Source organism: Rhodamnia argentea, chromosome 2 (assembly GCF_020921035.1).
Source record: "Rhodamnia argentea isolate NSW1041297 chromosome 2, ASM2092103v1, whole genome shotgun sequence".
Lineage (NCBI taxonomy): Eukaryota > Viridiplantae > Streptophyta > Magnoliopsida > Myrtales > Myrtaceae > Rhodamnia > Rhodamnia argentea.
The window spans coordinates 7,342,257-7,369,369 of record NC_063151.1 but is presented as its reverse complement, the minus strand read 5'-3'; the positions used below and the strand labels follow the sequence as shown (position 1 = coordinate 7,369,369).

Below are 27,113 nucleotides of genomic sequence, written 5' to 3'. Positions count from 1 at the left end.
GTCTTTTGTCTGATTAGTAACTTCTAAAAAACAAATCGAACATCTTGGTCAATGGAATTTTTAACTAGCCGCTTATCATAAAAATGAGAAATTTTACGTAGGTTCCGTTCGTTTCGCGAAAAATAAGTCGTTTTCGAAAAATATTATTCAAGCAATCATTTTTCAAGAAAATGACAATATTTTTTTATGTTCGGATGAAACCTAAAAATGAACTGAAAAATATTTTTCATTGTATGGAAAATCGAATTTAATTTTCTTCCATGCAATCTTTCTAATAATTTTTTTTATTTTTCATTTTTTTCATTTTATTTTATTTTTATGTTTTCTTTTTATTTTTAAATTTTCGAATTTTTGTTTTTTCTCATTTTTTATTTTCACTTCTTTTTTGGTCGATTGTCGGCCACGGTGAAAACCGGTTACCGTCCTCAAGCGAGCTTGCTGGCTTGTGGCTAGCCGGCGAGCCCGTCAAGATCCGGCGAGCCTCGAGCTCACCGAAGCCGATTGAGGAAGAAGAAGAAATAAATAAAAATAAAAATAAAAGGAAAAAATAAATATTTAATATCAATATAAGATAAAAAAATTTAAAATTTGAATTTTTTAAATATTTAAAAAAATGAATGTGAAGAATTGGAGGGATGAAAGATGAGAGAAAATGATTTCCTCTTATCAAAAAAGGAAATTATTTTCACCACTTTTGGAGGTATTTTTTCCATTCGTGAAAAATATGTTGCTTGAATCTTCTATTTTCCGTGAAACGAGCACTGAGAAATCCAGAAAATATTTTTTTGGAAGCCAGTTTTCGAGAAATGAACGAAGCCTTGCTATGTTAATAATTTTGACTTGTAAGTTTATAGATTAATCAAAATTCTTTAGACCAAGGAGAGATCGGGAAATCGCTTGTGCATCGATTTAAACAAAAAGGTATTGGCATCTCAAATTTTCAAGGACTGAACCAAATGAACAGCTATGATATGATATTTTCTTCGTTAAAAATTCTCTCATGTGTGAGTGGCAAGAATCTTTTAGTATTCAAGCACATCATACTTGATTTTATTGATTTATTCAATAGCGGGACGAAATGGACTCGCGAAGACATGACATTCCAGCTTGGTTGAAACTTGAAAACTCTTTGATTACGTTGATTCAAATAAGTTCTTCAAAGCTTTCAGAAAATTCAAATGATTTGCAATATGGCCTACAATACCTTTTTGAAAGAAAAAAAAAATCTAAATAAGGCCCTAGTCACCCTCATTTTCTCAAAATAGATTTATTTCAAATAAGACTTGAAGTGTCCAAGTTAATTTCAAATAAGAGCATGAGTTAGCCAGTCGGTGAAAACCCCAAACCCTGTGCTGAAGTGATGAAGTCATTTGCCTCCGATTTCGAGTGTAGCAGTTATATTTCATTTTATTCTTTTTTTTTTCAAAGGTTTCATAATTGGACATTGAATCCATTGATAGCTCTCTCCGGATGACGAGCGCTTCACCCCGAGCCACATCAGCTCCTACCTCTGGTGATGCCAACCCATTTTCAAAGCCACGATCATCATGGCAACCAGCCTACTTAAATAAGGCAAAATACTACAAGTAAAAAGAGGAGATGTATGTGTTTTTTAATGTACTGTCCTGAAGAGAAACGTCCGTAGGTGCAAATATGCACTCTATGCTAGAATAAATGATTGCCTACCTTGAAGAGAAGAATACCATACAAATATATAAAGGATATTTGGACAATAAATGCATCTTTTATTATTTCACACTTCATAATTAAAATGTCTAGCTTTAATTATGAAAAATGGTTGATCGCTTAATAAACAATAGTAATGATACGAAATGAATGACCGAGTTTTAGAAGAATACTAAAAAATGTGAAGGTAGAGAAAGGAAAATTTCTATTTCAAACTTAGGCTCTAATTGTTTCGCTGAAAATAAAGTACTTAAAAAATATTTTCTTAAACTAATCGCTTATATGGCTTGCAAAAATAAGAGAGCAAATGATATTTTGATGCCCATAAAAATTGTTTACACATGAATTTTTCTCGACGTGAAAACATTTTTCATCTGTTGCCTATGTTAAGTGAAATAAAAGATTATTTTAAAAACATCTTTTTTAAATTATTTATTTTTCACGAAATAAAGGAAATCCTGCATAAACTTGCTGGCATTTGGTCTGATTAGACGGAGATCAATTAACTAACAGGTAAAATCCAGCTATGTTTTCTCGTCATCCCAGGTGCACTTCGCCAAAGTCCAATCTTTTCCGGATCTGGTTCATCTTCTCCACCATGTTGAGCTGCAAGAACCGTATAAACAAATCCCTTTTACTGCACCTCATGTTTATTTATTCTCTTCGTGTTCTAGCAATTGTAGAAAAGATGCAAGCCAAGTCCAACTTTGCTAGGCATTGCCTTAATCTACACGTCAAAAGTAGATGGGAATAAATAATGAAAGAGCTTAAATTTAGGAGCATGTGCATTCATATTGGCCTTTGTGTTTTTTATTTTCCTTGATGTTAGGCATTGCACGCCAATTCTAGGAAAATAACTCAAGCAAACAATCTACACGGCAGACTACAATAATAAAAAAACAGAATTAAAAGAATACACTAGAGAATTTGTTATCGAAGTTTACACAAACTTGGGCTATGTCTCAGTGTAGAGGCACTCTGCGAATCTACTAGTCTTTGAGGAACCAGGAATGCAGTTGACGATCTTCTATCAAGATCAGGGCACAAAGAGATTATGAAATTTTGCAGAAATTTCTGTTCATGCCCAAAAATTAAGAAAATAAAACCACTTGAGAATCCGAAATTCTGTAGAAACTTGCTGGCATTTTGTCTCATCATTAGGAAGATCAATTAATTAAAAGGGAAAATCCAGCTGTGCATTCTCTTCATCCCAGATGTCCGAAGTCCAATCTTTTCAGAAATTGAGTCCTCTTTCTCCACCATGTCCAGCTGCAAGAACCATATATACAAATACCATTTTGCAGCAGCGATTCTGTTGATGTACTCTTTTCATGTCCTCGCAATTGTAGAAAAGAACTTGTCTTGCTTGGCATTGTCTTGAACTACACGTAAAAAAATACATAAGAATTAATAATGGAAGAGTTTAAATTTAGGACCATGTGCATTCATATTGGCCTTTGTGTTTTCCCCTCTTTCTCTGCTCTAGAAGAATTGGTGACTAATCAATAATCATTATCTGTAGTAGATTTTTTCTGTTTCCTCGGGCATTTTTTTGGGATTTTTTTTTGGTGATTGGATGAACTCAAACATGGTCCCTCAGACGAATTTCCTTTTCTTGTAATTCAAGGAAATCATTCACGTTTGCAAAAGAAGTGTCGACGCCTTCATTGCCGGTAAAATTATCACCCAACTAAACTAATTCCTGTCTTTGTAGCAATTTCGAGCCTGTTTGGTAACAATTTTGATCCAAAAAAGTAATTTTTATTAGAATCATATTTTCTAATTCTATTCCGTGGATGATTTTGAGAGAATCGGAGCGCCTTTGGTAACTATACAAAATTTTTATTTCTGGGAACGATGGCGAGAATTCTTTTTTTAAAATTTTTGATCTTTCTCTTAAATTTTTAATTTTTTTAAAATTTTAACATTTTGAAGTCTTTTATTTTTTAAGTTCCCCCCATCGTTTATTTTTAAATTTTTAACTCCCCCTTTTTAAATTTAATTTGAAGAAAAATGAATTTAAAAAATTAGTTGTTAGTAAATTTTCAAATCTATTTTTCATTTTTTTTAAAAGTTTGGAAGTCCATGTCGGCTTAATCTTTTTAAAAGAAGCGAGACTTTAGTCATTTTTGTGATTATTAAAAGTGATTCTTTTTTTTTTTCAAATTCAACTTTTTAGTGATTTTTGTTTTTGTTTCAAAACTGTTTCCGAGAACAGAATCAGAATCAGAATTATTTACGATAACAAACATGTTTCTTATCTCTCTCTTTTTTTTTTGTTCCAAAAAATAGAATAAAAAAATCAAAATCGTTATCAAACAGACCATTCATAGTTCATTCCGAGTCTCACAATGGCAATGGCCAAATTAAAAACTGTCCCCAAAATTAAGGACTACAGTAGCACGGGACACTCCTTTTTTTTCTTTTCCTTTTTCAATTGATACACATGATCGTTTATATCAGTCAAAAACTATAATAAAGGAGAATCGTAGGAGCCTTTCACTTTAGAACAACCAAAGGACATGGCGTGTTCACGCGCTAAGGCAGTAAATGGGCTCCATATTTGAATGAGAGAACCACGATTGGGAGGATTGCTCTTTCAAGAAAACAACTTCTACGAGACTCAAGAGAGCAACGCAAAGATGTGATCCTCTTGTTTTCATGTTGTTATTATTATCAACATGGCATAGGTGTCCGCAAGCCGGACCGACCAAATCGGAAACCCCCCCAGACCGTCAAACTTGCTGCTTTGGTCTAGTTTTCGATTCCATGGGGTAAAGGACCGACCAGACCGGATTGAATATTTTTTTAAACTTTCTTATCTTTTATTTGAAAGTCAAAATATAATAGAAAGAATTCGAAATTTGCACCCCTAATTTAAAAATAATTATGGATCCCATCCCCCCATGTTACTCTTTACATCCCCCCAAATTACTCTTTACATCCTAAGTCTAGCATCTTTACATTTGTTTATCACCGTAACAATTAGGGTTGAGCATAACGGACCGAATCAGAATAGCCAGGATTGGACCGAACCGGCCGGTTCGGTCTCGTTCCCAATTCTATAAAATTGTAAACCGGTTGCTATCAGTTTGATTCCTAGTTCCAAGGGGAATTGGAACAATCAGATATGATCGGTTCTTTTATTTTATTATTATAAATTTGCTAAACCAAAACCTAAACCTAATACTAAGCATTATGTGCCCATCTTCCCTAATTAAAAAATTCCTCTAGTTTGAGGTCTTTATAAATGATCCCAAGCACATGCATCTGCCACATAAAACCTGCAAAGTAGACAGTTCATGAAGTTATGAGCAATGGCAAATGATATGACGTCTACAGAGAGGGAGAAGGAGCGATTTTACTGGTTTTCTTGGACCACCCGAGAATCGCACTGAACCGAGGACCGAACCTATCGGTCCGAATTGGTCCTACCGATCCGGTTGGCGATTCTTGGGTGGGATCAGACCGTACTGGAAACCAATCATTCCTAGTAACAACTAGCAACATTTTTATCATGTTGGAAGATATTCATAGATAAGAAAAAAAGGTTACTACCATGAAAACTCCCAAGCTGGTATATTTGTGACAAATTTATCCCAAACTATTTTTTTAACTACGAAAAAATTCAAACTGGTGCATTTGTGATAGATTTAACGCCAAACTATTTTTTTTACCATAAAAAATTGGTACATATGTGATAAATTTAGCATAAACTACGTTTCTTGACCATGAAAAACCCAAACGGATACACCCGTGACAAATTTACCATCCGCCAAATTGAATTAATACTATGAAAAATTTCAAATTGATAAATAGTGGCAAACAAAGTGTAAAAATCTCAAACTAGTACACAAATAAACTGTCATGTGCCATCCAATTCAACAATTTGATAGTTAGATTTAACAAAAACTAACAGAGGTTAAATTTGTTACGGGTGTACAGTTCGGGGTAAATTTGATAGGTGTACCAATTTAAGATTTTTAATGGTAAAAAATTACTTGAGATAAATTTATCACATATGTACCAATTTAGAGTTTTTCGTGATATTAACCCTAAGAAGAATAGAGATAAAGCAAATAAATAGAGCGTGTGACTAATATTCTAACAATATCATATAAATGACAATATAATTTGGTAGAGATTAAAAGTTCTCAGGACCATAAAGTCACTGTTGTCGCGCACCCACGAAACATCATTCACAAAACTCTCCTCCTCGGCCGCATGGTATCTTGTTGCTACCCTCTAGTAACACCAAGCCACTATTGAAGCCATGATGATCACCACTAGTATTTGTTGGTGGTTTATTTGTAAAACAAACGAAGAGGTACCCTATCCCACTTGACAGTTATTTTCTGAGGTACTTTTACCACTTTTGAAAGGTTGTGTCTATTCAATTGGCTATATCCTTTGAAAGATCGTGTCTATTCAATTGGCGGTCATTTTCTAAAACACTCTTATAACCTTTGAAGTGTTCATGTCTGTTTTGAAATAACTACCAATTCAGATATGAAAATGTGCGATTGAATGTATAGTTTCGAACATGAAGAGGTGTGTTTGAACTATCAGTTATTGGACACGAAGAGTTGCAATTTTCAAACAAAAACTATTTTCGAACAATGAAAAGGTATAAGAGAATTAACACCTTTTCGAACGCGAAAATCTATGTTCTTTTCTCATTATATATTCAACTATTATGTTCATTGTTCACAACTTCTACTTTCAATTTTCGTCCTCTCAAAACAAGAGAAATACAGTTTTCGTTTCTAATTGTTTCCTAGAGAGTTCTCGAAGAATATTAGAATTGCTATTTAATATTCTCGCTTGAGACTTTGTTGTATCCTAGAGGATTTTGCTGGTAACCATTAGTAATATTGTGGGGCAAATAATTCCTTAAAGAAAGTGCTATCACGCCTTAGAATCCGATTCCTTTGTTCATCCAATTTTACCACATTTTACCAATAGTATTGGCCCTATTGGGGTGTGGTTCATACTTATTCGCGATAGGAAAGCACGTTGATCCCTCTTCATGCTTAGCGAGTGAGGGTCCGGGGGAGCTGCTCCGACGGGGATCTCAGAGAGGCGGCGCCTCTTGAAAACAAGATGACTTTTTCGATTTAAGCCCGTAATTTTTTTATTAGTGATTTGGGTTTGGGCTCTTGAATAGCTAGTACTATCCGTATTCTTTTTCTCTTGTAATTGAGTGATGTAATAAGAGGTACGATACGCTAGTTATAGTGGAATCATCTGTTGAATGTAGCCCTAGTTTAAGGGTGGACCAGAATAAAATCTCGTATTTCGATTTCTCTTTCTTGCTTTTACACTTTACTTCGTTATGAGTGTGCGCTGAATCCTAACATCCGACACCAAGTCACTTCTGCCCAACAAATCCATTTAGATCCTTTATAATATTGGGGTTGTCTTTTGCTTTTGGTAAAGTACATGATTTTTTGTCCATGTTAAACGACATGTTGCCACTTCCATACTTTTTGTGAATAATGCCAGCTTGTACATGTTGTGGTGGACAACACGTCGAAATAAGAAGGGAACAAAAGTATCCTTCCCATACTTTTGACGATGCTATGCTTAAGATTTGGCTGTGCCCGGATGCGTTTCTAAAGCACGATAAGCAATTTCGTTATGAAGTCAAGGTGGGGCAAGATGCTCTTACTAAATCATTCCTGAAATCATTGGCTTTTCTCCACATGAAAAGAGGAACACTCATTAGAGAGAGATAATAATAACAAAATAAATTAAAGATAACATGTCAACATAATGAAACAAAAAGATAAGCGCATAAATCTTAAACTCGACTAATCAATAAAGGGTTGGATGATTTGTAGAGTGATACATGTGAGGTAGTTTGTTGGTTATTTGTTGATTTAATAGAAGGAATTCAAACATTAAAACAAGGTATGTTGACAGAATTTTTATTAGGTGTACCGTCGGTACAAAATATAATTTACACTTCATAGGATAATTAACGTGTTGATGGTTTCTATTGCATAGCTATCTCGAAGCACACATGTCACATGTTCAATGTTGAACCCGTTAGGAAGGTTTACATTGGAGTTGCATAGAATAATAATCCTTACCAAATTAGGCAGATACTTATTCAACATTGAGATAGAAAAAATATTAATGGAAATGAAGAATGTCATGAACTAAAAAAGGTTTGAGATATAAGCTTTGTCTAAAGCAAGAAAAATCTATTGTGTATGAGAGGTAATTCTATACATGAATTAGTGTGCAGTAAAATTTAATAAGATTACATGACGTATTCAATTTTAAAGAAAAGAGGAAGTGCAAATCACATGTTAACCATACTATTTAAAAACAAACGTTATCTAAATTGCTTTTGGAAATACAAAGAAACGTGTCTGTTAGAACATGTTGTCTGAGAAGAGGTGTATGCATTTGTTATATTTAAAACAACACTAAGCTAACTCTATAAATGTGAAAAAGAAATGTCTATAAAAATTATTCTTCTCAAAGAGAGGTGTCTATTCGTACAATTTTTTTTTTTTTTGGGTAAGGCGTCTATTCGTACAAACTTTAAGAACATGAAACTTCAAAAACACATACCATCTAAAAAGTATGGAGCATTTTGTTTAAAGTAATCATCAGTCTTAGCTGACTGGGACACTCCACTTTGGTGTGCGAAACGTGGAATTCAAATAAAATGAAAAGTTGTTGATTTTAGTTGGCACGGCGGACCTTTAGGACAATAAAAGATTCTAAAGCAGACGACGGACATTGATGGCGGTCCAAGACAACGACGACTTAGAAAATCGTTCCTTAATTATCACTTTTTTGGGTGTAAATAGTATCATTAATCAAATGAGGTACAAAAGCTCAAAAGAATTCTCTAGCATTACAAAGAGATTAATTATGCGAGAATACGAAGGAAGGAAGCCTCCATATGGTAGCTAGTAAAACATTTATCTGGGAAGTCCTATAATTGTGGTAGAGTGACGCTCTTTCCCTTACAACTCTATGAATCCTAACCAATAAAAGATGAGTCTCAATTCACTTGTTTTGAAACCGTCTGCGGTTCGTTCCCTCTAGATGCAGTAGATAGTCGCTCAAAAAGATAGCTTGAGGAGCCTCGCCTCCAAGTTTTTGCCCATATTAGGTTTTGTCGGATCATGGTGCGGCAAAGCTGAAGTCAATCTATTGACAGTTCAATTAAAATTGCGTGCTAATTTTTCACTGAAAGTAGAAACATTTCTCCTTGTGATCGTGTCATATGAAACTTGACTAAAGTGGGAAGAGAATCCAAATCTCAAGAAATCATTTTGCAGCATGCATTTCATGGAGTATTTTTATATGTTGTCTCATTTATGAGATTGCAATGTGTTAGCACACTGGTACAAGTTTAGATTCTTTATGACACACAAAAAAAAAAAAAAGGAGTTTGGATTTTGATACCCAGCAAAAATAATTTCTAGTTTTTGGTGGTATTATTCCTAAAAAATCATTTAAAAATTTCTTTGTGGAGCTTTGCGAGAAAAGGGGGAATTAGTTGCATGGCGGGATCCAGAGCGATATGATTCGAGTCCCTTTGGACCGTCACAACTTTCTTTTGTGATAGATTTTTCGGCGGTGGATTGGACGTTGTTTAGAAAAACCTCGCGTGATGGTTCCATTATTTATTTACACATTTGCCTTTATGGTCTCCCAAGGAGTCTAAAAAAATGTGAAATGGCCAATGAGACGTTGGACGAGTTAGTTGAGTTTCCTGAGCCTTAAACAATTAAACTGATAAAGTCTCAGGTTCGACTCCCAACGACCACGTCTTGGGGACTTACCTAATGGTATTGGCATATTCCCACCACCTCCAAAAATAGTTCATTGTACGTGAGAAACTTCGATTATAAAAAAAAATAAAAGTGAACTCGTTCATGGCACTTCATTCAAATTTCAAAGTCATCCTTCTTGATGGCACTGCTCTGTCTCTCTTTCCCATTGGACCGTCACATCCTTCTAGTGCACAACGTTAGGTGGGAAATACACAATCAAATTTGACTTTAAGGTGAGCCGGCCAAGTATTTAAGGCATTGGCACTCGCTTGCGCTTGTTCATATCCAAAACCTCACCTCATTTCTCAGATTGGCCACATCGCACCAACCTTTTTTTCTCTTAAAGTGAGAGGAGATCTCTGGACCGTAAGAAGATTCTTAGCTATGGCAGATGCAGAGGCCGGAACGAGAAGTGACGATGCACGAGCATCGGGAGGAGAGTATCAAGTGTTCTTGAATTTCAGAGGACCAGACACTCGTTATGGATTTATAGACTTCCTCTACCGCGACTTGGTAGATGTTGGAATCCGCGTATTCAGGGACAATGAAAAAATCCGCTTCGGTGAAAAGATCGATGAGAACCTTCGAAGTGCTATCAACAACTCCACAATCTATATACCAACCTTCTCTCAAACTTATGCTTCCAGTAAATGGTGCCTTCGGGAACTTGTGCAGATGGTGAAGAGCATGTATGAATCAAAGGGTAAAAAAAGTATTCTTCCCATTTTTTTCGACGTGGGATCTGGCGATGTTAAACTTAAAACTTCAATATATAGCAATGCCTTAATGGAACACGAGAACCAATTTCCAGACGAAGTCAACGAGTGGAGAGCGGCCCTTACAGAGGTTGGCGAAATCAAGGGATGGACCGTGAAATCAAGGTAAAACTTTTTTAAGATCCCTATCTTCTCTTTTTTCTTTTCTTTTTGTATATATTTTCTTTTGAGGATGGAAGGTTGTCCTGTTATATAATTTTTTTTTTTGAAACTGCTAGCTTCACAATATGATAGTACTGTCAAATATTTCTAACCACACGATCTCTTAATTAACGAGTGATTTATGCAAAACACGTGATAATGGTGTATGTATTTATGGTTGAGATTGTTCCATCCTTGAAAGTGAAAGCATTTCCCTTTTTTTTATTCTTTTTGGTAATAGAAAAAAATTGAAAACTACCTTCAATTGCTGCTCTCGTTCGACTTTACATGGACCTACGTTTTCCTTCCGACCATTTTTTCCTCTTCACTGTCTCGTAGGCTACGAAATATTCAAGGGCACCACTATTGATCTGCATTCTCACCAATTTCGATCCAAGAAATCTCTATAGCTCGTGATAGAAGTATCAGTTTCCAGTATCTATTTACTGGGGAAACGGGAGAAAAGAAATCAGCAATTGATTCCTACTTTACACATCTCTGTGTGCTCCTCGAGAAACCCCACGTAAGGAAATCAGCACAAAAAAAAAAAAAATCATTCCAGACAATCAATAGAAGCCATAGCATCCTGACAACATGTAAAGAATGACGGGCCGTCGTCTCGGGGACGGGAGCTCTCCAGAGCTCGCAGGAGGTCCAAATCGAGGCTGGGCAACCTCGATCTGGACCAGGTCAGACGCGACCCCGTCGCCCACCTCTGACCTAACGTCGATGCTTGCGCTGAGGCCTCCGATTGGTGTGGCCCCGCGTGCGCACACAATATGGCAATTGATAAATTTGGATGTAACATAAGGCAAATTAACACCTAGAATGCGTCATTATAGCATGTGGGCGGCCATTGACTTCTCCAATGTGAATAAGCTGTTTTTGCACAATTTTTCTTTTTTGTTTTAGGAGCGGGCAGTCTCTTATGCTTTTGGGTAATGTAGTCAATGTGATCAACAAGCCGCATGAGAGTTTTGGATTCAACCAAAAGACAGATTCTCCGAAAAGCAAACCGAGTGAGCCTCTGCATTTTGCTTTAATATCGATGACGAAGTTCACCTTTGCTAGGTAAATTACGTACCTATGACCAACGCTACTAACTCTATGACCAGGTAAAGTACGAGCCAAATCCCAGGTAGGTACTCCAAACATAGAAATGTGTCCACTTGAGGGGACGGAGAATCGAACGTGTGTTGTGCGCCTTGTCTACAACATATCTTCATTCCTTTACTACCAAGTTGACCCTATGTGAGTCGGGTCTCCTGATTTTCAATCTTGAACAAATTTTCATGTGACACGGCTCTTTAAATGCCATTATGCTTGACATAATCATATCCATAGAAGACTTCAACTGCATAAGTTAAGGCAGACACATGTTTTGGGCTTTTTTGGTTTTTGTCTTTTGGGAACACATTTGCCTTCACATACTGCGGTGTTCAATGGATGATGTTGCAATTGTGCTACACTATCTCGGTTCATGATTTTCCTATTAGGAGTGCTGATTTTGTTGTCCAGGCCTAGCTATAACTACCGAAATTTTGCTTATGCGCGATATAGTAGCCGCCTCGTGACTTTCTCCATCGTTTCAGCCAATACTTAGTCTTCAGAAACATCTACACTCATAAATGTGCAGCACATCGACTGTATTATGCCAAATTAGCCTATAATGATTATTGAGTGAACTCGTATGTCGTTCATGATGACTTCAATCTAGTTAAAATTGTGACAATTCCACGATGCGTGGGTGTGAAATTAATCTAGTCAACTAATGGAAGCGCTTTTGTACATGGCAGCCAAGTAGAGATTATCAAATCTGTTGTTGAAGAGGTATTGAAGAAGTTGGAGATAAAAAAAGAAAAACTGCCTCGCCATTTTGTTAGACTTGATGCTCAGTTAAAACACTTGACAGAGGCAATAGATATCAGCCAACGTGATGTGCGGCTCATTGCAATTTACGGAATGGGTGGGATCGGTAAAACAACTATGGCCAAAGTCATCTTTAATGAACTATATTCCTGCTTTGGAAACCGTTGTAGCTTCCTTAAGGAAGTTCGAGAAAGTTTGTCGACAGAGGATGGCATAGTTCGGCTGCAGAAGAGATTACTATCCAACATTGCGGGTTCAAGATTTGCACAACAAGTCGAGAATAGTGAACAAGGAATGAAGAAGATTGGAGAAGCACTCCGCACTGAGAAGGTCCTTGTGGTTCTAGATGATGTTGCTGAAGAACAGCATATTGAGAGTCTAATAGGAAATTATTCATTATGTTCAGGATCTAGAGTAATCATTACAACAAGAGACAAAACTATTCCACCAAACGAGAGATTTAATGGTGAAATTCGACGGTATGAGATGCCAGAGATGGATGCTCCTGTTGCACTTCAGCTTTTTAGTTGGCATGCCTCTGATAGAGACTCTCCTTTGGATGATTATCATCAGCTTTCAAGTGAAATTGTCTCAAGTATGGGTGGACTTCCTTTGAGTATTGAAGTGATAGGTTCGTCACTTAAAAGGAGAGGCAAACCAGTTTGGGAAGAGACGTTGCTCAATATTAAGAAAGTGCCTAAGAAAAGGATTCTAAAGAAGTTGAAATATAGCTATGATGACCTAGACGAAAATGAGAAACAAATTTTTCTTGACATAGCATGCTTTTTTCATAATAAGAAGAAGACCAATGCAATTTACATGTGGACTAGTTGTGAATTGAATCCCCTAAGCGGAGTCGAAATCCTTACAGAGAGGAGCTTGATAAAGATCTTGGACGATGATAAATTCTGGATGCACGATGAACTAATAGCATTGGGAAGGGAAATTGTTCGGGAAGACAGTAAATATGACCTTGGAAAGCAGAGTAGGTTGTGGATTGCAGAAGAGGCCCTCGATATCCTAAAAACCGAAGAGGTAAGAAGGAAAAGTCTCATTTTCAAATGGAAGTTTATGGATTCTTTTATTCTTCTTCTTTTTAGGGTCTTACCCATCTTTTTCCTGCCCATTCGACTTGTAAAACATAGTGATTGGAAGTTGACAAAACTCTTCACATCATTGCAAAATTTCACTTGCAGAAGAAGGACAAGGTTAAAGCACTTGACATAGATGGACTGGATGACTCCATAGAGATTACAAATCAAGAGTTCGAAAGATTACGGAACCTAAGATTCCTCAAGTTATGCAATGGAACATATGTTGGTGACTTTGCAAAGTGTCGTTCAAATTTAAGATGGATTTCTTGGCGTTGTCCTCGTCAACGTTTTAGGGCGAAAAATTTGCATTTGGATCATCTTGTTGTTTTTGAACTTGGTGCGAATGGCTTCACGGATGATTCAAAAGCATGGGACTTGATGAAGGTAAATCACATGCTTTAATTCTAGTCTAATAGTCCCGGTGTGTGCCATGCAATGGTTCTTTCACTTGACATGCCATCGATTTTTACAGATGGGGCAGAATTTGAGAGTTATATCTCTTACCGAGTGCGATGGCATAACGACAATTCCTGACTTCTCTAAATGCGTGCGTTTAGAGAGGTTGACTGTTGCACACTGCAACAAGCTAAGGAGGATCAAAAGCTTCATTGGAAATCTTCCGTCGTTGATTGAGTTAAATATTGAATGGTGCAAGGGCCTTACGGATTTGCCAGAAGAAGTCGGGGCGCTAGTGAAGCTCAGTCACTTGTCATTGCAAGGATGTTGTAAGTTGAGCAAACTTCCAGGCTCACTTGGGAATTTAACCTCATTGATAGGGTTAAACTTATTAAATACGTGCATTACAAGAAGCGATTCGCAATCGACGAAGCTTCCGCCCTCTCTGACATACTTGCAGACATCCCAGGTGCGATATCTTCTTCCCTATATACAGTGGATGGCGTGTGTACATGGGTTCGAAAATTGGTTTGTTCTAATTTCAGTTTGATGCTATAGCTCCGTATAACTACAGAATCGGAAAAAAGCCAAATATTATTCTGAAAGTCAGCGAATGAAAATAAATTTTTCACCCAACATTATCAGAGATGGTATCTAAATAATTTTAATCGCGTTAGTGGTCCGTCAACATGTTCTTTTTATTTTGAATTTTTTTTAAATCTAAATTAAAGAACCGCACAAATGAGTGTTGGATATCATGTAATACGATATGTGTTTATTTTGACGTCATGACGTCTGGCAAGAATTGCCCCCTTGAACTTTGGCCACTGCTGTGTAATTAGCTTCCAGATTTTGAAAAGTTATATAGATTACACCTCACATTCACCCCGCCTATAGAAACTTTAATTTATGTTGCATCTCTTTGATTTTTAGTCTGCTTTTGAAGAAGTAAGTTATGTTGGTCGTAAGCCCTGGCCTTGTTGATTTGCTTTCTTCGAATTTCTCCACTCGAAGCGTTTATATATTTACTTTCTTCATGTGAAGTTTTTCCTTAGATCTTGGGTGGAAGATCTGCGGTAGCAGTACTGAACTCGTGTAGCTTATCCACTTGATGGATTATAACTCGTTCTTGGAAAACTTTTTTTTTTTTTTTTTTTTGGAGATGGGTCCAGGACACGATGCATAATGTGATAGATTTTCCTGTTGAACCTTTTTATGTTTCCTGGACTTTCATGGTGTTCAAGACTCCTCCAGGATGATCGTGGTGGAAATGTTCACTTTTAGTGCTTTGCTGTACCTTGCGAGTTGTTTGTTCTCAGCTGGTGTCTAGTTGTGAAATGCCTCCCATTTCTAATTTCTTTTCTTTACCATAACAAAATTTTTTTGGCTCGAGTCTGAAACGGCTAATTTTTGTCGTCTGCTGCTGAAGGAGATGGAGTTTTTCACTGAGTATGGAGATGCCAACAGGTACAAAATCTTGGAGGTAATTGGCAAGGGAAGCTATGGAGTTGTTTGTGCGGCCATCGACACGCATACTGGGGAAAAAGTCGCTATAAAGAAAATACATGGTATCTTTGAGCACATTTCTGATGCTATTCGAATCCTTCGAGAAGTCAAGTTGCTCAGGCTTCTGCGACATCCTGATATTGTTGAAATCAAGAGCATCATGTTGCCAACCTCGAAGAGGGAATTCAAAGATATTTATGTCGTTTTTGAGCTCATGGAGTCTGATCTTCACCAAGTGATCAAAGCTAATGACGATTTGACTAGAGAACACCACCAATTTTTCCTTTATCAAATGCTACGAGCTTTGAAGTACATGCACACAGGTTTGTCATTAGCTTACCATCTACTCTGACAATTCTGGCTTCTTCGCTCATGTTGATGCTCTAGCAGAAAGCTCTTGCTAAGTGCAGATACTTACGCTTTCTTCCTTCTTCTTTTTTGGCTCAGTTCTTTTCGACTTCTTATTTTTGGGCCTTTTAAGGGCTTTCCCTCAAGATTTTGATTCTAATTGTTAGCCCTTTGGTTGCAGCAAATGTCTACCATCGAGATCTTAAACCAAAAAATATATTGGCAAATGCGAACTGTAAACTGAAGGTTTGTGACTTTGGATTAGCAAGAGTTGCTTTTAGTGACACGCCGACGACGATATTTTGGACGGTCTGTTGCTTACTGTGCATTTGGCGTCCTTGTGTTTCACTTTATGCTTAGTTTGATGAGAGCACACGGCAGCCCAATTACTTATTATGGTCGTGCACTTGTCACCTTGCAGGACTATGTCGCTACAAGATGGTACAGGGCTCCAGAGCTGTGTGGATCTTTTTTTTCCAAGGTATGCTTGCTTAACATGTCCACCCTTGTCTACATGTTTGGGTCCCATGGGAAATATACTGGAATCGGATTTTTGTTTTCTCAGCTCAAGTTTGGTAAATTTGTTTTTGGCATTAAGTGATAATGATGTTATGTAGGTGAGACATGCAGCATCCTGTATATTTGTAAGTTCTTCTGCACGGAATAGTCTAGATATTAGAGATTTAGTGGTGTAATATGTACCATAAAACTGTTTTGAAGTTCACTTTTCGTGAATATTTGGTATTTTGGATAAAAAGCAAGCGATAAGTTACATGCTGTGCAGAATGTGTTCTGGGTGCTTTATAGTAAGCAGTAATGCTAGATTAAATAATTGTTGTTCAGGGAGGACTAGTGAACTCTCCTGGAAGTTGAAATATCTTTAAATCAGGTAACAGTGTCCGGTTATGCTGTTCTCCAAAAATGATTTAATGTTGTGGCTTCTATTTCACCGTAGGCTATGCTTTTATCTGATCTGTTTCCTACTCGAATGCAGTATACACCAGCAATTGATGTTTGGAGCATCGGTTGCATCTTTGCGGAAGTGATGACTGGAAAACCATTGTTTCCCGGAAAAACCATTGTTCACCAGTTAGATTTGATTACCGATCTTCTTGGGACACCTTCCGCAGAATCCGTATCTGGGGTATCATATCTTTTCTTTTATCTTCATTGTCTTCTCAAGTTCGTTCTTCTTGGTAGATTGTGGTTTTCCTTTCCTTTCTCTAACCCTGCTTTAATGTTGAAATGCAGGTTCGTAATGAGAAGGCAAGGAAATATTTGACAGAGATGCGAAGAAAGCAGCCTGTGTCCTTTACCCATAAATTTCCAAATGCTGATCCACAGGCTCTTAGGCTGTTGCAAAGATTGTTGGCTTTTGATGCAAAGGATCGGCCAACTGCTGAGGAGGTTTGTTTGATCTCTGCTGTGGTCTCTTCCAAACTTAAATCTTACAGTATTTATGGGCGTAATGTGGAAAATATGCTTGTCAGAAGCACCTGGTTGTTGATTCCTTTTGTATTATTCCTTTGAATTCAGATGAAAATTGTGTCTGCTCTTTTATTTAAACAGGCTCTTGCCGATCCTTACTTTAAGGGTCTAGGCAAGGTTGAGAGGGAGCCTTCTTCTCAGCCCATATCAAAGCTGGAGTTTGAGTTTGAGAGGAGAAGATTAACTAAGGAAGATGTTAGGGAACTTTTGTACCGGGAGATATTGGAGTACCATCCACAGCTACGCAAGGACTACATGAACGGAACTGAAAGCACCAATTTTCTGTATCCTAGGTTCTACTCTAAATCCTTTGTCAGTCACTATCTCCTATTCTGCTTCTTTACCACCTTTCTAAGGATTTCTGATGGTTTTATACGTCGGAAGCAGTGCCATTGGTCAATTCAGGAGGCAGTTTGCACATCTTGAGGAACATGGTGGGATAAGTGCTCCGGTTATACCTTTGGAGAGAAAGCACGCGTCTCTCCCAAGGTAGGACCTCTTTTTCTTCGTGGCCATTTGGTCCTAGTTTTGAAGACATTGACTGATATTCCTGTTGTAGTTCATTTTTGAAGAGTCTGCTTTACTCTTCTGAGTACTTTGTTTTGGGTAACTATTTGTAATTTCATTATCTTTTCACTGTGGCTGAGGTAGCCAATCAAGAGAAAGGTGGGCTTCTTTTGAGTATATGAGAGTTACAAGCCAAAACAATTTCCCAGTCTCCCTTTTAAGTATAAATAGTGACGTAATTTGCTCTGCCTAGTTTCTTCAGAATATGTCTTAACATCTGATGTGTATAATGTCAAAGGGCACATGGAGCTGCGCACTAAGATCAAGTCATTCCTTTTGACAATTTCATATGGGAGCAGAATGTTCCCAATTATAGAACTCATGAATGTGGCAATAACATCCGACCAAAAAAAGAATGTGGCAATAACTTTGTATTTTAATTTGCTTATATATCGTGTTGCAGGTCCACAGTGCACTCCGGTACAGTTTTACCAAATTGCGATTCTAATATTGCATCAAGAGATAATCAACAAGTTAGTGAGGATGCTTCTAAGGACTTTGGAACAAGTTAGTGAGGATGCTTCTAAGGACTTTGGAGTAGTAGATGCTATTTCCAGCTATCCATCGAAGGCTATACGGCCACCTCCAAGGGTACCAAGTGGTATTGACATTTTTTTGCTTGTTTGCAGCTATTTTTTATGAATGTTCAACTAAGTTCTAGGAGTTTTTTAACATGACTTGTCATATTGGTATGAAAACTTGATGTCATTTCTTGGCTACGGAAGCATTCTCATCTCTTTGTCGGGAGCTTATTGGGTGGATCTCTACTTCAATTTTTATTTGAGTGCGCATTTTGAGTTCACCACACTCTAAATGTCTGTTTGGGGCTTGTGAAGTTATCTTTTCCGCAATTAGTGTTTTGAGAACTGGATCGGATTGATCCATCCAATCTGGTTCGATCCCTGGTATTGTGCTTAGCAGAAGACATGTTGAAGATCAAACCAGTCTATTGTACTTTAGTTCCTAAAAATTGGGAGTCAGAGCAGGAGAAAAATTAAAGTAAGAAAATGATTGAAGTTTGCATGCTAATTAACTTGCACATTCTGCTGATTTGCTTTGCAGCAAGGCCAGGCAGAGTTGTCGGACCAGTGCTACCTTATGAGAATGGTAGAACCATGAAGGTTGATTCTGATGACAGAACTGCCTTCTACAGAAGTGCTGCAGTTCCCTCTCAATCCATCTCTCCACAATGTCTTATCAGGCCACATTCGGCGAACCAGGAGATGCTGGCGAGAGAAACTTGTTGGCCGCTATAAACCTCATTGCGGCTATCCCAAGACCACCATAGCTAGAAATAGAACACTATACAGAGAAAATAAATAGTTTGTGCACCTGATTTGAAATTCATGGTGCTTCAGGCGGAATCGCAATGATCCGACGCTCTAGATCTTCTCCTATGTTACCCTCCGTATGACCGGCTCGATGAGACGCCTTTCACTTTTTCTCTGAACTTTATATGAAGTGATTTCTGAATCCTTAAAGGTTAGAGGAGGGACTGAGCGCTATTTATAGAGTTTTTGGTGGGCCCTCTCATCACGGGCCGGGCCGAACTCGATCCACACTAGCTAGGCCCATATTAGGCCCATTAAGAAACTTTATATCCAATCTTTATTAGACCAAGTCAGTTATTACAATCCCAATTAATATAAGTCCACATTAGGATAACTCTAACATTCTCCCACTTGAGCTATATTAATTGAAAATGTATTGTAGTTCGCACCTTTATGCTGGTATAGGGATTATTCTTAACGGCCAATCCGATCTCATAGAGTATCAAACATCGAATCATGGCGATGAATGCATAAAATTGTACACAGAGCCATCCATGGTTACGAGTGCTCTTAACTCTACCGATATGGATTTAATATGGTAGTGTGGCAATTGGATGACACTTCATAAAATAGGGATATCTTTTGTGTCATTCCCTTTGTCAATCGCTATTCTCTCACTTTATGTGTCACAAAACTTAATGTGTCACCGGAGAATGTCAATGTGGTTCCGATGAACTCACATATGTCTTATCTTTATAGTTAACTGTACTTTATGTGTAACAAGACATATTAATACGGCTAGTAACCAAATACCCATAGCCAATACTCAAGGTTTACACATACCTCAAGATTTTCATCAAATGTATGTATTTATCACAAATATTGTATACAGACTTTAATACATATCAAAATGTTACAATATGTAACAAACACGGATATAATCTTTATTAGAGCAAAACAAAATGGCTCCCACTAGACAACAGCATCCAACGATGCCACTAAGCCCATGCTAATGACATGTCGTTCAAATACATAAGGGCGAAGACCTTTAGTCAATAGGTCTGCAACCATATCATCTGTGGAAATATACTCTATTGCAACGTCGCCATTTTGCACAGATTCCTTTATGGTCAAAAACTTGACCTCCATGTGCTTAGATCCCTTAAGACCTCTGTTGTTGTTAATAAACAACACTGCAGAGTTACTATCACAGTACAACCGTATGAGCCTATCAACAAAATCAAATACGGTCAACTCCCTAATGAGGTTCCGGAGCCAAATAGCCCCAGTAGCAACTACATAGCATGCTATAAACTCCACTTACATGGTAGAGGATGATACCTTTTTTTGTTTCTCACTTTTCCATGATACAAAAATGTATCCCGATGTCGACTTTTTATCATCTTAACAGCCAGCATAATCTAAATCCGAATATCCAACTAGCTATAGGTCTTGAACGTGTCTGTAAATCAGCATATAGTCTTTCGTCTTCTTTAAGTACCTCAAGACCTTCTTGGCAACAACCCAGTGATCGTGTCCTCGATTTGACCGATATCTACCTAGAAGTCTTGTTGCAAAAGCAATATCCGGTCTAGTGCAAACTTGTGCATACATGATACTACCAATTGCTCTAGTATAAGGTATATCCTTCATCTGAGCTTTCTCAATATCCGAATGAGGACACCGTGAAAGACTCAATTTATCACCTTTATAGACAGGAACAATTCCTGGTTTGCAATGCTGCATATTAATTCTTTCCAGAATACAATCAATATATGCCCTCCGAGATAAACCTAATACCCGGCGAGAACGATCCTTATGGATCTCAATGCCAAGGACAAAAGACGCATCACCAAGGTCCTTTATATCAAAGTTCTCTGACAATATCTGTTTTGTTTCATGCGGTAATTCAATATCACCGCTCGCAAGTAGAATGTCGTCCACATAAAGAACGAGAAAAATGAATTTCCTCCCACCGACCTTGCAAGATATACACCGATCCACTCTATTTTCCACAAAATCGAAAAAAGTCACAACACTATGAAACTTTAAATACCATTGTCCGGAAGCTTGCTTGAGACCATAAATAGACATTCTCGGTCTACACACAAGCTTACCCGAATCATCAGCTGCAAAACCTTCGAGTTGTACCATATAAACTTCCTCATCAAGATCTCCATTCAGAAAAGCGGTCTTTACATCCGTCTGATGTAACTCCATATCTAAATGAGCTACTAATGCCATGATCACTCTGAAAGAATCTTTAGAAGAAACTGGAAAAAAAGTTGCTTCATAGTCCACTCCTTCTCTCCGAGTGAAACATTTGGCTACCAGTCTAGCTTTAAGCTTTTCTATCTTTCCTTTAGAGTCTCTTTTGTCTTATACACCCATTTGCAGCCAATTGCTTTATGATTGTCGGGCAATACAACAAGTTCCCAGACACCATTATGTCTCATAGACTACATCTCATCTATCATCGCATCCATCCACAAATCTGATTGAGGACAAGAAACAACATATGTATAAGTAACTGGATCAACCACACAACCGATATCGTAGTCTTGCTCTTCTAGATAGACTATATTGTCCGATGGAATAGCTGATCTTCTCTGCCTAATTGACCCTCTAAGTGGAGCTACCTCAACTTGATTCTGCAACCGTGGGGCCTGAGTAACTTTATCGATGAATGTTTCAATAATTGGATCCCGAAGCCCAACAGCCTCGATCTATGGTATTGGAGGCTCCACAATGGTTTGTATTGGTAGAGGAAACGACATAGTAGTTTCCATCGTACCGTTATCTTCTATAGTCTTCGAACAACTACCCTTTTCGACTACATCAAATTCCGAAAACTTCGCTGTCCGTGACTCCACAATTCTTGTACCTCCATTAGGGTTATAAAATCGATATCCCTTCGAATGATCTAGATAAGACACGAAGTAGCATCGAGTGGTTCTAGAGTCCAACTTACTTAATGTTGGATCATATAATTTCGCTTCTAAAGGACAACCCCAAACTGTTAGATGATTTAAACTGGGTTTACGTCCAGTCCATAACTCAAAAGGAGTCAATGGAACAACTTTAGTGGGAACCCGATTTAAAACATAAAGGGCTGTTTTCAAAGCTTCACCCTAAAGAAAAGGTGGCAAGTTGGTTCTAATAATCATACTCCTCATCATATCCATAAGGGTGCGATTACGCCTTTCGGCTACACCATTCTGCTCAGGACTCCCGGGCATATTAAACTAAGCTATTATCCAAGAATCCTCTAAGTATATGGCAAATGGCCCTTTAAGCTGTCCAGCATCGCCATGTCGACCATAATATTCGCCACCTCGGTCAGATCCGACAACATTTATGACTTTTCTCAACTATTTCTCGACTTCAAATCCAAATATCTTGAACTTGTCAAGAGACTCAGACTTTTCCTTAATCAAGGATAGATAACCATATCGGGAATAGTCATCTATAAAAGTGATGAAATAAAAATTTCTACACAAGGTCGCAGTATAAGGTCCACCGATATCGGTGTGAATGAGCTCCAATAGGTCGAACTCATGGATCGTTGTCTTCTTCTTTATCTTAGTCATCTTACCTCTACAACGATCTATGCAAATTTCCAGGTCACTTTTAAGAGTAGGTAGGATGTCAACTTTTATCAGCCTTTCCACTCTTTTCCTAGAAATGTGATCAAGACGTTTATGCCACAATACGTAAGACTGTTCCTTAGGTAGAGTTCTTTTAGAGATAATATTCTCAACTGTATAAACGACGTATATTTCATTGGGAGTTAAACACAATATGTACAATCCATTAGACATATTGTAGTACCCAACTTTATTTGAATTAAAAAACATGAAAATCACATTGTTCTTTATTTCAAAAGAGTAACCACACATGTCCAAACATGATACGTACACTAAGTTCCGTCTAAGGGAAGGTACATAAAAAGTGTTCCTTAACATCAAGTTGAAACCAGATTCTAAAACCAAAATTATATCTCCCACGAACTCAACGTCGACTTTATTGTTATCTCCCACTTTGAGGTTTGATTCATCTTGATTTGGCTTCCTTCGGTTTATGAACCCCTGCATGATAAACGTAACATGATTAGTTGCACCACTATCTAACCACCATGAACTAGATGGGGCTTCGGATAGGTTGGATTCACAAACAGATGCCAAAGAATCAATACCTGCATCCTCACGTTTAGATAGCCAATTCTTATACTTGAAGCAGTCCTTTTTCTTGTGACCTCTTTTCTTACAGAAGAAGCAGCGGTCATTATCCTTTTTAAAGGACGCTTTCTTATGACCCGTCTTGTCGGTTGAACCAGTGGCAAAATGAGTTGCTTTACGAGTACGAAGTTTGAACCCTTTACCTTTCTTAGTGCCGGAACTGGAGGCAACCATGGCGTAATGCCCCCCATCCTTTTTCAGCTTTTCTTCTTCCGCCACCACCTTAGCTGTCAAATCATTAATAGACCAAGTCTTATCTTGTGTGTTGAAACTGGTCTTGATCATACCAAACTCAGGGGGAAGGGTGTTTAAAGCTTGATGTACCATAATGGCATCATGAATTATAATACTCGAAATCTTAAGTTTTGTTTGCAAATCCAGCATTCTCGGGATATAATCCCTAACTCCTCCTGCACCCATATTATACTTCATGTTAAAAAGTACATGGACGAGTGTCCCAACCTCAGCATTAGATGATACTCGATTTATGGCCATTAAAACTTCCATCATTTCTTTCGCAAGGCGATCAACTAGCAGACTACTCTTTAAATGTTCATGTATGGATCGCTTCATTGATAACAAGCGCATCATGTTGCTCTTTTCCCAAACGGCAAAACGTGCCATCTCAATTATTGTACTGGTCTCAATGAGATTAGCTGGCTTATCTTCATAAAGAGCCACATGAACATCCACTAGTTCCATAGCAAACAGAAAATCCTCTCTTCCATTTCTTAAAATTTGAACCGTGAAGAACTTCAATCGTAATGGAGTTGCCGTTCACAGATAATGTGACTGGAAAAACAAGCAATGCATTAATCAGCATCAAGTGAGTATTATGTAACTTAAAAAACCGTATAAGTACACAACTAGAGAGTTACTTGTACCATCATATAATCACCTTTGGATAGATTGTATAACGTACGGTTGTAAACTCTCCACATGTCAGCTGTCATCAGAATATATTCCAATCTTCGTGAATCACCACCTTTGGGTATATGAACCACCAGACCTAATCAATCCTCAACCATATGATGTACATGTATCCCTCCATAATCAATACATAATCACATCATTTGGGAGTATAACCATGTATTAGAATAGGAGACATCCCCACAATATGAGACCGATATTTCTCAAACTCAATCAAGTGTGCCACTTTGGCGGTCATGACCCAATTGAATCTTTAAAACTCACTCGTACCAAGGATATAATCTTTATGTCTCACCTTCATCATATATATGTAATTTTAAACTTAAAGACATAGGTAGTTGTCATTAAAATCACATATGATGCCAATGACATTGCTTCATTTATTGATGCATGTTAACCTTTATACATGCCAATACTTTAGAATACTCTACACATTCTCTATATGGTTATACACGTATGAGCTAGCCTTAGTATTTCCAAAATTATATGGAAATATAAGAAAAATGCCAAAAATACCCCCCTAAATACACATATATAGGGTTTTTATGCATTTTTCAATCTTTAAAAGCTCTAAATATGTAAAATAAATATACCATAATGTAGCGAATCTCCATACGAGCACGCCGGTACCAAAATCGCCCAAACGGAACTTGGACGCGCCCACACGCACCGGCTAAAGCCTCGGCGCGTGGGGGTTACGCGCCCACGTGCTAGGCACGTCTGGCCGTGCGTGCCGGCCGGTCCAACGACCAATCCACACAAAATCCAGTCCGGCCATTGACCGGTCGAACCGGTTAATGGGTTGGGTTGGGTTGAACCGGTCAACGGGTCGGGTGACCGGATCCGGGTTGGGTCGATCCGGTTCGACCTGGACGCAAAGCGGTGGCGTGCCGACGTCATGATGACGTCAGCAGCCACGTGGGGCCACGTCCTCGCCCGGAAGCGACACGTGTCAAGACACGTATCGCACGCACGTCACGCCGCGCGCGCGCAGCCGCCTCGACCCATACGTGCTGTGCACGCGCCCGAGGCGTGCCGCGCACGCTGCGCATGGGCGCGCGTGACCCGCGCCGATCCGTCACCGCGGTGGTGCGTAGCGCGCGTGAGGCGCCGTGCGGCCTCCGTAGGAGGCCAGCCACCCCTCAAAATGCTCGGAACGACGAGCTGATTTCGAATATGCAATAAAATTCAATTTTCATCCGTCCAAATTTTTGGAAACAAGCAAAAACCGAAGGTTCCGGATCTAGACTATGGAATTGCTCTTATACTAACCGTTGGCCGCTATAAACCTCATTGCGGCTATCCCAAGACCACCATAGCTAGAAATAGAACGCTATACGGAGAAAATAAATAGTTTGTGCACCTGATTTGGAATCCATGGTGCTTCAAGCGAAATCGCAATGATCCGACGCTCTAGATCTTCTCCTCTATTACCCTCCGTATGGCTGGCTCGATGAGACGCCCTTCACTTTTTCTCTGAATTTTATGTGAAGTGATTTCTGAATCCTTAAAAGTTAGAGGAGGGACCGAGCGCTATTTATAGAGTTTTTGGCGGGCCCTCTCATCACGGGCCGGGCCGAACTCGGCCCACAATAGCTAGGCCCATATTAGGCCCATTAAGAAATTTTATATCCAATATTTATTAGACCAAATCAGTTATTATAATCTCAATTAATATAAGCACACATTAAGATAACTCTAACAAAACTGACAACAGCCATCTACAAGAAAAACCAACACGGGGCTCACAATATAGAATGGCAGTGAATCCGGTCCCTGGCATGGCCAAGATAGATGTACATACCAATCCGTACTTCCCAACCCAGGCTGAGGTAGGGGTAGGGCAGTTAAAGGATAGAATTGCTATAGAAGCTAAAGTGTTTCAGGCACAATCTCAGTTTGGGGCCGTTGGTGCTGCTGCTGTTGCCATCTCGGCTCACAGAAATGTGGGTTCGGTTCAGTATGGCTAGTATCCACACGAGTCGTCTCCTCCAGAAGATGTCTGCATGGCCGGTTGAGAAGGGTCTTTTTGGGGACTCCATTCGTGGCTTATTTGAGTGTAGTGAACTCCTTGTGTCATTATTTAGGGTCTCGTATGATTTACAGATGTACGGCATTGATTTACTAGTGGAAATAACCCCCTCATTCTTCCAGAAAGTCTTCGCCCCGAGTATGCCAGTCCATTCAAATTTAACACGCGCTAGGAATTGACTGTTATCTTCAAAATTCAATCTTGGTTTGGAAAAAAGAAATCTACAATTTGATGAGGATGTGAGTTATATCTTTGGTTGAATGGCCCTTTTGATTCAGCTTGCTTGCTTTTAGCTGTGTTCTTTGATTATTTAACTAGAGATGATGATAAGAAGGATACTTAATGGACATACATACCTACCGAAATGTATTGGCTCCATTGAATATTGAAGAATTTTCAGGATGCTATCCTGACCGTGTGGCTTGGTAATTATTGTCTAACAAGAATAGCGGAAATAGCACAGCATCTTGGACCGAATCTAACGAGCAGCTTCATGTAGCCTCATGCTTTTCAGATTCCCGAATATAAAGTGAGAAAAAGAGAGTTGATGGGTCTATATTGGCGACTTTCAAATCTAAGACTGGTGTCCTCCAGTTTCTAAATTTACCAGCTACCTATCGGTTGCCCTAGAAGGCGTGTCAATGTCTATGCGTGTTGTAACAAGAAAAGGTCATATCCCAATATAGATGCGTAATAATACATACTCAAACAGGTTGATTGTACCATTCAACGTGCGTTGATTTAGGTTGAGGGGTTTAGCTCTTAATTGGCAAATATGACTAGTGATATATGCATGGACAATTACACGCACAAAGTGCCTAAAATCTATCACCGTCCTTCACGTTAGTCCTTCCGTAAGTTCTGGTAGCTTTTAGAGAATTGAATTGTCTCGGGTGGTAACTTTTTCGTCCACGCAGAACAAGCTTACGAAACGTTTTAAAAAACCTCTAAATCTTCCACTAATTGTAT

At 38.4% G+C, this 27,113-nt stretch overlaps 2 protein-coding genes across 2 annotated transcripts; both read left to right on the top strand.

Moving 5' to 3' along the window:
- The first annotated feature begins 9,857 nt into the window (after positions 1 to 9,857).
- LOC115729460 (disease resistance protein L6-like) lies at positions 9,858 to 14,314 on the top strand. Its single transcript, XM_048275221.1, has 4 exons — positions 9,858 to 10,369; positions 12,202 to 13,309; positions 13,471 to 13,752; positions 13,841 to 14,314. The coding sequence occupies exons 1-4, from the start codon at positions 9,873 to 9,875 to the stop codon at positions 14,312 to 14,314; spliced, it is 2,361 nt and encodes a 786-aa protein (XP_048131178.1). The 5' UTR covers positions 9,858 to 9,872.
- An 867-nt stretch (positions 14,315 to 15,181) lies between these two features.
- Positions 15,182 to 26,269, top strand: LOC115756455 (mitogen-activated protein kinase 19-like). Its single transcript, XM_048274661.1, has 12 exons — positions 15,182 to 15,593; positions 15,800 to 15,927; positions 16,040 to 16,099; positions 16,613 to 16,762; positions 16,870 to 17,025; positions 17,188 to 17,399; positions 17,494 to 17,595; positions 18,077 to 18,147; positions 18,182 to 18,274; positions 18,736 to 18,912; positions 25,820 to 26,114; positions 26,159 to 26,269. Exons 1-11 carry the CDS (start codon positions 15,197 to 15,199, stop codon positions 26,080 to 26,082), a joined length of 1,809 nt encoding a protein of 602 aa, XP_048130618.1. The 5' UTR covers positions 15,182 to 15,196; the 3' UTR covers positions 26,083 to 26,114; positions 26,159 to 26,269.
- Positions 26,270 to 27,113: the final 844 nt, after the last annotated feature.